Source organism: Neolamprologus multifasciatus, chromosome 23, assembly GCF_963576455.1.
Source record: "Neolamprologus multifasciatus chromosome 23, fNeoMul1.2, whole genome shotgun sequence".
NCBI lineage: Eukaryota > Metazoa > Chordata > Actinopteri > Cichliformes > Cichlidae > Neolamprologus > Neolamprologus multifasciatus.
The window spans coordinates 18872133-18885464 of record NC_140460.1 but is presented as its reverse complement, the minus strand read 5'-3'; the positions used below and the strand labels follow the sequence as shown (position 1 = coordinate 18885464).

Below are 13332 nucleotides of genomic sequence, written 5' to 3'. Positions count from 1 at the left end.
GCAGAGCAGAACAGTAAACTAAATAAACTGAGAATGAAGAGAACTAAATTGGCAGGCAGGCAGGCAGGCAGAACACACAGCAAGGGATGATAGAGATTACAACACAGACAAAGGAAAACACAGGGCTTAAATACACAAGCTGTGCCCTAAAATGTTGGCTGCATCCTTCGGAGGACCTGTCCTTCGCGGTCTACGTGGGCCGGGTCCTTCGAAGACCGAGAAGGCGGGAAGAGCGAGGCTGTAAAATGGGACGGTCTAGCCTTCAGATTAAATGGTAAATGGCCTGTATTTGTATAGCGTTTTTACTAGTCCCGCCGATAGACCCCAAAGCGCTTTTACACACCCAGTGATCCACCCATTCACGCACACATTCACACACTGGTGGAGGCAAGCTACAGTTGTAGCCACAGCTGCCCTGGGGCAGACTGACAGAAGCGAGGCTGCCATATCGCACCATCGGCCCTTCTGGCCAACACCAGTAGGCGGTAGGTAGGTGAAGTGTCTTGCCCAAGGACACAACAACTGAGACTGTTCGAGCCGGGGCTCGAACCGGCAACCTTCCGATTACAAGGCGAACTCCTAACTCTTGAGCCAGATTAGCGCTGCCGTCACCGCTGTCTCGGTGGAGTTTAATAAACTCAGCCGTCTGCTCCTTGCTATCTAAAACATAACAGCACACTGGCGTAAATTCTTGACCGTCTCACACTTCTGTTTAATCAGTTTTCTGTTTGACGTTTGTTCAGCTGTGTGAAAATACCGGAGGAACCCTCCTGATGGATTAATAAAATTTTATTCAATGTAATCTAAGTGAATAACTTTGATCTCAGCCAAACCAATTTACTCCGGAACAAATAAAACACAGAAAAAAGCCAAACAATTACATTTTTAAGTTATCAGAGTGACTTATATATCATGTTTAACCTGTGTAGCGAAAGACAGCGGGGGTCTGAAAACGATGAAGCCGGGAGTCCGCTGTTCTCGCCGGCTGGAGTGACCACTGAAACCCCTGGCTTGATCTCGAGCTGGTGGTTAGCAGACGTCTCAGAAAACGTTGGCGCACTTTTGCAAATATGTGATGTCTTGATAAACCAAGCAGATATTTAAAGTTTACACAGCTACATTCTCACCTAAAAATATGTTAAAAGTTTATTTTGTGACCCAGAAAGAGTAATAAGAGTAATATTAAAACTTAGTAGTGCCCGCCATTGTTGGAAACTGGAATTGGCTGGGCCACACTATGAATTCTGGGATATGGTGAGCCACAAAGGACACACCTGACCCATCCTTCAAATTTGGGGAAATAAAGGATGCATTTGTTGGACACATTTGAAGGAGTCGATGAATTGGGACAGCCTTCGTCGCCTGGCTGTGGCGTAATCGGCCTTCAAATGCGGCCTCCGGAGGATGCAGCTTACGTTTTGGGACACAGCTACAGAGGGAGCAATCAGGGAATGGGAACAGGAGACACAGACCTTCAAAGTAAAACAGGAAACAACGACTGAACTTACAGACTCACAAGCAGACGCTGCAACAGAGGGAACAGGGACGTGAGACCAGGGCAGACACAAACACAGACTGGACACAGAACAGAGGGAGTTTGGAAACCAAAACCTAAGAACTACAAAATCTCACACCAAGAAGAGCTGAGGAAAATAGAAATAGAAAACAGAAAGCAAAACCTTCACAGTAATAAACTGAGATGAGAACACAAAGGTACAAAACTGAAAACGCTGGGTCAACAACACAGGTACCCTAACACACTTCAGTACATGGAGGGTTGGAGTGGATCTCATCCTGAAACAGAGAGCACAAATAATCAGTACTCTGTGATTGTACCATTGATATTGGTAGTAAAGTTAACAGCAGCAGGAAAAAATGGCATTAGAGACACTAAATCCACACACAGAGTGGGTTAAAGCAGTGGTGAGTCATGGTTTAAGACTAGTAGCTAACTTCAAAGTGGCTGCATCCATCTTAGCTTTAGCATTTTAGTAACATTAGCAGCAGTAGCGCCTTGAGGTGAATGTTGTGGTGATTTGACGCTCTGTAAATGAAATGAAAAGTAGTAATAATTACAACTGATATTAGCATTAATGTCATTTTAAAAAATACAGCTTACATGTAAATATGTACATGTGTACTGTATAACAGTAGCTCTAGATCAGATGAGCACTCACACTAATGTTAGTGTTAGCAGCTCCAGCAGTGGTTTGTTTACCTGGGTGCTCTGTAGAGTCTCTGTATTCTAGCTGGTCACAGGCTGAGGGCTGCGCACCTGGAGAGATTTTGTCTTCACCCACAGAGATGTAAAAAGCACAACTACCAGCAGAGCAATAAACAGAGAGAGTTAATATTAAAGCTGCAGAGAGACTCATAAACATGTGAACATGACTTTTTGTTAAAAGTAAATAATAGTAATGATGACATGAACATGAATATTAATAAGTTACATTAAAAAATAGGTTTAGTATTTTATTTTTGAATTTGAAGTAGAACGTAATCCTGATAAACACCAGAGTTTGTCATAGTGGCCCTGAGAGGTCAAACGAGATTCAGTTTAAGGTAACACCAGCAAAGAAAAACACTGCAAAAGCATACGAAACACAATGGAAACAAAAAAAGACAACAAAAGTTGAAGAAAACACAGCTGAAATAGAAAAAAAAATCAGGAAAGACAATAAACATGTTTCTCATGACCAGTGTTGGGGAGTAACGGAATACATGTACCGCCGTTACGTATTTAAAATTCAAAATATGAGTAACTGTATTCTGTTACAGTTACCATTTAAAAAGGTGGTATTTAGAATACAGTTACTTTGCTGAAATAAATGGATTACACGGCGGTATTTTCCTGTTTTATATTGTGGCGGGTCAGGACTGTTTGGGTTTTGTTTGACAGCTACTTTCTGTTGTTCCAGGCAGCAGCGTTACGGTTGCCATGGTTACAGGGCAACACTCTCTGCGACTGTGTGTTTCCTGGGTGAGAGAGCGCCTTTTTGTTGTTGTTGTGCAATGCTAATAGGCAGAATGCTACAGGCATAGCTCTAAAGAATGTAGCATCATGGGTAGTGTAGTCCGTGCTGCAGGGAGAATGGACTGCCATACTCATGTGTCTGTAAGCGCGAGGAGGGAGAAAAAGGAGAGTGGAAAACGGGAGCTGGAAGCATGTAAATGTAATAATAACCACTGCAGCCAAGAAGAGTTGCTGACGAGCCCAGTTGTAAGTAAGCTATTAAGACTCGACTGTACACTGTGTTTGTGTTTTCCTCCGAAACAATAAGTTCTGTTGGAGCAGCCTTTCAACGCCTCTCTCTGTCTCTCGCTAGCAAAGTTGACCCAGACAACAAAGTAAAGCTATTTTTTGGCTACGAGCCCGACACAGAACCCAACATATTAGCCAGAGGTCCCTTTACTACGGTTCGGAGCCGCGGACCTTCAGTGACAGTAATAAATCACACAGCAATAGTACATTCATGTAGTTGTAAAAAGCATGATAATATATTAAGTAATCCAAAGTATTCAGAGTACTTTACTCTCATTGAGTAACTTAACGGAATACATTACAAAATACATGTTGGGGCATGTATTCTGTAGAATACATTTTAAAAGTAACCTTCCCAACACTGCTCATGACTAACCCTAACCTGTCGCAGTGTGGATAGCGAAAACGGAGACTTTCTGAAACGATGACGCATAGTCATATGATGCAGTCATGTGACCAATTAAACTAAAATAGCGGAGGGCATTATACAGCAGTTTTTTTGTTTGCTCTAAATTTTGACAGCCCTATTAAAGATTAATATCAGTCTGTACATGCTCCAGATAGCTTTTCTTCAAATTCTTTAACTCTCACTCGCTTTTGCAACTTTGTACTTTTGTGTTACTCGCAGCAACTCCACCTCATTAGTCCATTTAAAAAACTCGGTGCTTTTCCTCAACATTCTGCTGCAACGTTTCAAAGAGCCGGAAAGTCAGAAATGAGGCAGGTCGAATCTTCTTGCGTTTCACGCATGCGCAGTACTGGAACGTAAGTGTTTTCAGCCGTTTCAATGTGGACGCACAACTCTGTGAAAACGACTAAAAATGCTATTGTGGACGCGGAGCGTTTTAAGACAAAAATGCCGTTTTCAAATCTATCCAGGCTAGTGTGGATGTAGCCGGGGACATTTTCAAAAGAAGCCCAGGGTTCATCTGTGTTGTGAGTGAGAAAAGATGCAGGGCAATGTGTGTTTGAATCACATGATTAATATAATACTGTACACATGTTTGCTGTTAGCTGATAACAGTTAGCTTGCCTCTTCTCCTGCTGTTCCATATTTTTTCCCCCAGAAACACTTCAGTTTTCTTTCGTGATTTATTTCTTCAGGTCTTTTTTGTTTTGTTTTGCTTGACTCTTTTTTGGGGTATTTTTGCTGAGTTGTTTTAGGCTTCAATTAGCTTTATTGTCATTCGCATCACATGTTTAGATGAGGTGGAATGAAATTATGTACACACGGTCCCGAAATGAAAAGAAACAGAATAACGAAGAAACAGATTTTTTTTAAAGTAATAAATAACCGTTTTAAAAAAACAACAACAAAAAAACAACAGAATAACATGTAATAAAATAATACGATAAATAGAGTGCAACAACGTGACCAGTAGAGAGTATGGATATAGAATGTAGGTATAAATACTTTACCAGCAAAAGGGTATGTTAACTGTTTTTCCATCTGTTTTCTTGTATTTTCAACCTCAGGCTCACCGTACTTAGAGGGTTTTTTTGTTGTTGTTTTTGCTGCAATATGTTTTATTACATTTAGCTCGCCTACATTGGTAATACAAATATTGATCAGTGCTAAAGTAACAGCTGTCAAATAAAAGCCTCACCCAGTATGAGAAGGATGAGGGCGGTAAGGAAGAAGGCTGAGCGGTAAATGATGACCAGCTGATACTCTGATACTGATATGGAGCTGTTCTGCTGCTGATGACCTGAAACAGAGGATGGAGGGAAATGTGGAAAAGATGAAGATGAACTGAGAATCTAAAACATGCAAAAAAACACACAGAGAAGTTAAATTCAGAAACTTTCATGAAGCCAGGAAGAGATGATACTAGCAGGCTGTTCCAGTCACTTTCTTAAATAATCATGTGAATATCCAACAAGAATCACTTCGGAATTTCATCAAATTATTTTTGCAAGTCTTTCTTAGAAAAGCAAACTTTACAATTTTTTTTAATAAGAAAAAACTTCTGCTTACATGACACAACATGGAACGTGCTGATAAAATGAATGTCCTTTTTTCTGATGCCACAGAAGTAAAGCCTGCAGTCCTCTGCAGTCAAGTTTTTAATCACAAGTTTTTTTCCCAGGATTGAAAATTTGGTTTCAAAACCAGGAGAGTATATAGGAGGGCCATTTGAAGAATGACTGCGTCCAATATATCCTTTGAATTGGGTGTAGATCTCCATGTACCAGTATATGTCTGGGGACTGATTGGAGCAGGTTAGAGTGACATTGGTCCCCAGCTCTCCTCTGACCTCGGTCACCTTCTCGGCCTCTGCACAGAGCAGAGCCACCAACAGGATCATCCACAGGAGAACCATGATCAGCTTCAGCATCCACAACAAGACGGAGCCGTCTGAAAGCAGCTCAGCTCTGATGGACTCTGACGTCCTCTACACTTCCTGTCCCAAATGCTGACTTCAGCCGATATGACACCTGATAAAATACCACAAGTACCAAGTACCTCACAGGAAGTCCAACTTGTGCACCTTTACTTTGAACGCTGCTGGATGGGTTAATATGAGAGACTTTCTGCTGATTTCTGATTAATTAATTTTTTAAATTAATACAGAGCAAAGTATGCAATGTATACAATAAATCTGTTTTTGCAAAGAACTACTTTTATTGGAATTTTATTAAATATCTCAGCAGTGACCCCTACAGGCAGGAGAAGGCAGTGTGTGAGTGTATGGATAGAGCATATCATTTTCCCATATGATGGAACAAATAAATAAACTGTGATAGTAGATAATAATATTTATTTATATTTAGTACAGGAATTACAAGTTTTTGTGTTGTGATTTCCACAGCTTGTTTGAAAGACAATCTCTTTTTGTTTTTGCATCATTTTGATTGTGTGATATTAATTTCAGAAGCATGAATCCATGATACCTCCCAGTTCAGTACTGGGCATGTGCAGATGTTTTCTTCTTCTTCTGTTTGGTTAAATGGCCGTTTACTCCCCAGTGTACGAGGATATCGCCACCTGCTGACCGAAGGAATGAGCCCTATTGTAAACTGAATTAGCGTCATTACAAATATGTGTTAAATTTGATTTAGTGATAGTCGAGTGTGTTTATGCTTGTCTGTGTGGAGAGGACTGTTGGAACAGTGATGATGATGCCCGCTATCACTGTCATTTGCCAGTAAACACTTAATCTGGTTGATGATGATAAACGTGTTGTAGTTCTCCAGAGGCCTGGTAATGAACTAATCATTTGATTCAGGTGTGTTGACCCAGGGTGAGATCTAAAACCTGCTCTAATGTATTTAGTAAACAATATTACACAGCAGTATTATAATTTGAATTAATAAACATCAGAGTCAAATATGATCATCATGTTTATATTTATTGTTAATTTAGGGTTTTTTTGTGTTAGTGGAGGTTGTGTGAAAGCGTGCTATATAAATAAACGTTGACTTGTCTTCATCTTTGGTCTCCAAATGGTTACTGCAGAGAAAACTCAAACAAGAACCCACGCTGAACTCGAGCTTCTGTTTCACAGTGGAAGAAATCAAAGAAGACAAGTTAATGAAAAAGTAACAGTAGTCACACAAGAACAAAAAGCATCTGAATCCCTAACTTGAGCTTTGAGTTTCCCAGTCAAACCTAGCTTTGAAGCACATGTTAAAAGCACTTTTACTTATGTACTTTTTGTAAAAAGATACCATACCCAAAATATTAACTTGAAAAAAGAAATCATAGGACAGTCTGTGGAGTTCAACTCCACTTTGTTGTATAGGTTAGTTTAGTCTGTACAACACAACAGTAAGCATTTATGTTTACAGAAAGGCTTAAATAAACTTGACGTTATAAAGGTGAGTCAGCTTTGATGTACTGGTGGGACTTACACCCTAAAGTTTGAATTCCTGGACTTTGAAAGGTTATTTTGCATTCTGTTTGGGTTTTAGTTTTATTGGTAACTTGTTTTCTCATGTCCTTCATATTACCTTGTTTATTTAGTTCCTAAGTTCAGTGCCTGTTAATTTCCATCAGTATTTTGTTCAGGGTTTATTAAGGGTTCTTGCTTATATTGTTTTCCTTCCCTCTTGTGTGTCACGATTGGTTGCAGGGACTCAAACGCAGATCAGGTTGTCAGTTCCAAACACAGAGTTTATTTACAACACCAAGTGCAGAATATATACAGTGGGGGGAAAATCGGGGGTTCCAAGGGTCCAAGACAAGGTCCAGGGAAAAACGAGAGCAATCTGTGAAAAAAGAACAACAAAATGATCTGACAGACAGATGGTGTATATATAGATACGTGTGTATATTTCCCACATGAAATAACTTCCTTTATTTATTCCTTTATTGATACAGTCTGATACAGTTAGTTACCATAAACATATGTCAGTGTTTTTCTTCTTTTTCTTTGCTTTTGTAGTTTTCAGCATTAAAGTAAAAAGCCTTGTCTTTACCTGAGACGAGGCACAAGGTGTCCACAAAATGAATGAGGTCGATTCTCCAGCTGCCACAGAAGTAAAGCCTGCAGTCAAGTTTTTAATCATGAGTTTGTTTCCCAGGACTGAATATTTGGTTTCAAAACCAGCAGGGTAGTGGGTAAAATGACTCAGAATGACTGTGGCCGATACATGTTCTGATCTGACTGTAGATCTCCATGTACCAGTGTGTGTCTGGTGTCTGATATGAGCAGGTTAGAGTGACCTCTGACCCCAGCCCTGCTCTGACCTCGGTCACCTTTTCAGCCTCTGCACAGATCAGAACCACCAACAGGATCATCCACAGGAGAACCATGATCAGCCTCAGCATCCACAACAAGACGGAGTCGTCTGAAAGCAGCTCAGCTCTGATGGAGTCTGACGTCCTCTACACTTCCTGTCCCGAATGCTGACTTCAGCCGATATGACACCTGATAAAATACCACAAGTACCAAGTACCTCACAGGAAGTCCAACTTGTGCACCTTCACTGTGAACGCTGCTGGATGGGTTAATATGAGCGGATTTCTGTTGCTTTGTGATGAATTTTAATTATGGCACTGCCCGTACGGGACAATGTGTTGAATTTAACACTAACAAAGTCAATGTAGGTGTTATTAATTTTGAGCATTAATGGAACATTACTGGACGGTGGCAGCTTGTCCACTGAGACACAGAAAGAGGAACAAGTGGAAGAGAAAAATATTTTTAAGTCAGTTCAGTAGTCTTTGTCAAATATCAGAGGGATGTACGAAATAAACATCTGTTTGGAAAGAATGACTTATTATTTTTATTGGAATTCTATTAAAATGTCTCAGCAGTGACCCCTACAGACAAGTGTAGCTATAGAACATGTGTTCTTCCTGTATGTTGAAACAAATATATACAGTGTGATTGTAAATTAATTTACTCATTTATTTCAGGTATGTTCAGGTGTTGTCATTTGTACAGTTTGTTTGAAAGAAGATTTGTTTCTGGTTCTACATCTGTTTGATGGGGTGATTTTAATTCTGGAAGCATGAAGCTCTTTTCAATCACACCAAAGTCAAAACCTCCCAGTTAATAAATAATAGATGAATATTTAAATGACACAAAAGCATTTTTATATGTCACAAAAGCTGTGTAATTTTACAATCCACCCACTCAGAAAAGGGATCAATCAATTTCATTGATTTTAATTTAATCATATTTATCTAAATTGAATCCAGTTGCCTAAGTAACGATGTACAGTGGGATGCAAAAGTTTGGGCAACCTTGTTAATAGTCATTATTTTCCTGTATTAATCGTTGGTTGTTACAATAGAAAATGTCAGTTAAATATATCATATAGGAGACACACACAGTGATATTTGAGAAGTGAAATGAAGTTTATTGGATTTACAGAAAGTGTGCAATAGTTGTTTAAACAAAATCAGGCAGGTGCATAAATTTGGACACTGTTGTCATTTTATTGATTCCAAAACCTTTAGAACTAATTATTGGAACTCAAACTGTCTTGGTAAGCTCAGTGACCCCTGACCTACATACACAGGCGAATACAGTAATGAGAAATAGTATTTAAGGGGGTCAATTGTAAGTTTCCCTCCTCTTTTAATTTTCTCTGAAGAGTAGCTTCAGAGTAGCGTAGTTAGTAGAGTAGTTCAATATGATATATTTAACTGAAACTTTTCATTGTAACAATGAATGATTTATACAGGAAAATAATGACTATTAACAAGGTTGCCCAAACTTTTGCATCCCACTGTAAAGCATTTCCTCATATGTCACATGTCAATCTATTCTTTATTTCACTCTCATCTGTAATCATTTCACTCGCTAACTTTCAAATTAAACACCAGTTATTTTTGCTCATTCTTACTTGAACTGGTGGAAAGTTATTCATCACCTATTGCCACTGGCTGATGCATCACTTCCTGTGTGGACGCAGGAGAGATCAGCTACACAGACATCTTGAATCAGGATGTCTGATTGTGTGGTAGGTTGCTGGACAATGTGGGTAAAAGCAGATGAACAGTCAAAGCTGAATGATTCATGTATTCCAGTAATTATTCTTAAAAAGTCTGAAATGCTAATTTAACTGAGTTTCCAGGGAGTAACAGAAAAGGAGGAGGCCACTGGGTTTTAGAGCCGCCTCAGTGTGAGTAGTTGTTTCTCAGGAAAGTGTATAATTAACTCAGGAAATCCCTTCCTTTTTCACGCTTTATTTTTACACTTTTAGACAAGCGTTGGACAAAAGAAGTATTTGTGCTAACAGAATTGTTAGCTAACTTACAGATACATAATATTATACTGCTTTAAAAACTACAAATGCTACTTCAATTACCCACAAGCCTGTTTATTAGAGCTGCTTTTAGTACAACTGCAAAAATAGTCTTAAATGTATGTATTACTAAGCAGTTTACATGCAATTCTATACGTACTACTACAAATACAATATGCTGTTGACATTACTGTTGACATTGTATATGTTTGTACTTCAGTCACTATTGTTAGTCATGTGATACTGTTATAAATAGTGCTACCACATCCACTTAGTGCCAGTACAGTAACTGCAGCCCTTAAAGTTTCAGACATGCTTTCAATTTTTAGCTTAAAGGGTTTCAGACTCTCTTAAGCTGCACTTCACATGTTCAAAGGGTTCCATCTGACACTTGAAGCACGTCACATTTTTATATGAAGTTTTACATCATAAGTACGCAGCTGTTTTCTTACACTCCTGATAATACACAAAATGTCAATTTATGTCCTGCAGTAGACAAAAATGCATAAAAATGTGTTTTGGGGGTTAAATGTGAAACAATTCAAATTGTCCACAAAAGCAACATCTTTCAGCTTACAGGTAAAGAAGTCTTTCAGTGAGGTTTTGCCCGTTGGGACTGGATCACCTTGTTCTGAAATAAAACACAAGTAATGAGTACGGAGAAGAAGCAGTACAGTGGTGGAACTTTAAACAGTGGTAGTGTTGGTGCTGTAGTATTAGCAGTAGCAAACAATGTTATCACAGACACAGACACAATGTGTCTGTGATAACAGTTATCAGAGATTAGGGTGGATATGGCTCAGCTTATACAATACGTCATTAAACTGTCCACATATCAGAGTGTACACATTTCACTCAGGGTGTACATGTAACAATTACTAAGTGAGACAAAAAAATGCTGTATGAATATGTTTGAATGGAGAAACCCAGTGGTCTCAACTGTTAGCTTATCCTTTAAATGTTGATTTGTCCCATTTTGAAACCTTGAAGTGATTATTTTAACTCTTGTCTCTGTTTTTGTTTGTTTGTTTGTTTTTAATGGAGCTAGAAGTGATCACTGTAAACTCATCAGGCAAATGTTAACTGAGCTCAGAGATCAAGTGAGGAATAATTTACCTGCGCAGCCCTCATTGTGTCTGTGTTCTCATAGATGTGAAGTGAAACATTATTCTTCTGGATCCTTCTGGATTTCCTCTTCAAACATAACACTGCACAAACAGCACCTGCAACAGATCACTGAGTCACGTCACCATCAATCTCACAATTACACAAGATGTGTGGACTTTCTGATAAATGTTTCTCAGTCACTTTACTTTAGTGTGATTATGTTCATTAGAAAAATGACACATAATCACATAAACACTTATAGATTTGGCAGAGAGTCTGTTCAAGTGTCTTATCTATGATGGCTCACTTACCCAGTATTACAAAGACGACAACAGCAACAGAGGCACAGATGATGATGAGCTGACTGAGCCTGCAGTCGATTTGGGGGTCGGTGATGTTTAGGGTGACATCTAACAAAAAAAGAGGAAAGATGAGCTGAGAAACTATTAGATTCAGAAGTCATGACCTTTCTTTGCGTTTTCACTAGAGTAAAGCTCACACTTTAAACTGTTTTTGAACTTTATTATTATTTAGAAGTGATCAACTATAAGCGTCAATAGTTAACAAACAGTTTTGTAAAGCCGTGGATATGTACGTGTTATGTTTGTTTTTCTTGCTCATCAGGTTCAGATGATTGAGAGGTCTCATTGTCATTCTCACAGTGCACTGGAAGTTTTCATTTTTAAGTGTGCATGGTGAAGTGTTTTATTTTAAATCACCATCTTTTTTAAAGTTAAACAGGTTTTTAGTTATTTTGTAACCAGATGTAACCAGATAAAGTGCAAATGAAACTAACCAGTGAGATTCAAAGACAAAGCATCCAAACACGAGACAGCTTCTTGGCTGGTAAACTTGTTACGTTATTTATTATCTTCTGTCCTAATGTGGACTCAATCACCACCAACAACACCAAGGACACCTTGAGAGAATTTACTTTTTGTTTTTTAAAAGAGAGAAAATAGTTATGTGTACACATCGCATGCTAGACACTTCCTTGAATTTGTGGTGAAAGTGAGTGTCACCAAATCAAGTGTTAGACATGTTTAGATCAACTACTTTGACCTTTAAAGTGGAAAGCTTAGAAAAGACAAAAAGTAGTAGATGTGATAAAGTGTGGATTCAGAAAATTTCCAGATGAGTGAATTTTGTTTAATTTTAGGACTTACTAACACCCATACAGGTCGGAGAACAAATATTGATATTTAAAAATAACCTAACCACATAATGCAGTATTTCCATACACACAACAAGACCTCACATTCAACAGAAATAGAGGAAAATATTTCAGAAAGTGGCAAACAGAATGTTAACTCTGAGATGTGCTGATACAAAATGTAATGTACTGCAAAGAAATCCAGGCCTGGACACCAGCGAGACGCAAAGAAAGCTGTTCAAATAAAATTAAAATTGGTCAATTTAAAAAAAAAAAGCCCATGATGCGAGAATGAAGCTACTTCCAGGTGTTCCTCCATACAGGACGTAATGTAAAACAAAACAAAACAAAAACTTTGGCACTTACTTGACACGAGGCGGAAAGTGAGATGCTGTCAGGTTTTTCAAAATATGCTTTACCGCTAACGGATCATGAGGCCTGAACAATAAATAATAAAGTTAAATAAACTCTGGCACTTACCTGAGACGACGTGGAAAGTCTCCACAAACTGAATGCTGCCACCTCTCTTGATGCCACAGAAGTAAAGCCTGCAGTCCTCTGCAGTCAAGTTTTTAATCACGAGTTTGTTTCCCAGGATTGAAAATTTGGTTTCAAAACCAGGAGAGCAGTAGGTAGAGCCTGCTGAGGAAAAACTGCGGCCGATACATGCTCTGAGCTGACTGTAGATGTCCATGTACCAGTGTGGGTCTGATGTCTGATTGGAGCAGGTTAGAGTGACATTGGTCCCCAGGTCTCCTCTGACCTCGGTCACGTTCTCGGCCTCTGCACAGAGCAGAACCACCAACAGGATCATCCACAGGAGAACCATGATCAGCTTCAGCATCCACAACAAGACGGAGTCGTCTGAAAGCAGCTCAGCTCTGATGGGACAGACAAAGAAGTGCTCTGTACTTCCTACTTTACATGGTGAGTTTGGCTGATGTCACATCTGAATAAAAAAAAAAAGAAGAAAATAAAAACCACTGCCACCTCAGAGGTGTCACAGGAAATGAAACCTTTTCAACCTTCAGTGAGCACTGTGCAGTTCAGGTTAAAGTTAATCTGACTCTAACACCTCTGTGCTGCTTCCTTCTGCTGCTCCCACTGA

General features: G+C 39.1%; 1 protein-coding gene across 1 annotated transcript; it reads right to left on the bottom strand.

Annotated features, from left to right (window-relative positions):
- Nucleotides 1-7469: 7469 nt before the first annotated feature.
- LOC146491390 (uncharacterized) lies at nt 7470-13273 on the bottom strand. Its single transcript, XM_085152869.1, has 4 exons — nt 12705-13273; nt 11383-11481; nt 11081-11187; nt 7470-10595 (listed from the first exon to the last, which is right to left on the bottom strand). The coding sequence occupies exons 1-4, from the start codon at nt 13066-13068 to the stop codon at nt 10557-10559; spliced, it is 609 nt and encodes a 202-aa protein (XP_085008995.1). The 5' UTR covers nt 13069-13273; the 3' UTR covers nt 7470-10556.
- Nucleotides 13274-13332: the final 59 nt, after the last annotated feature.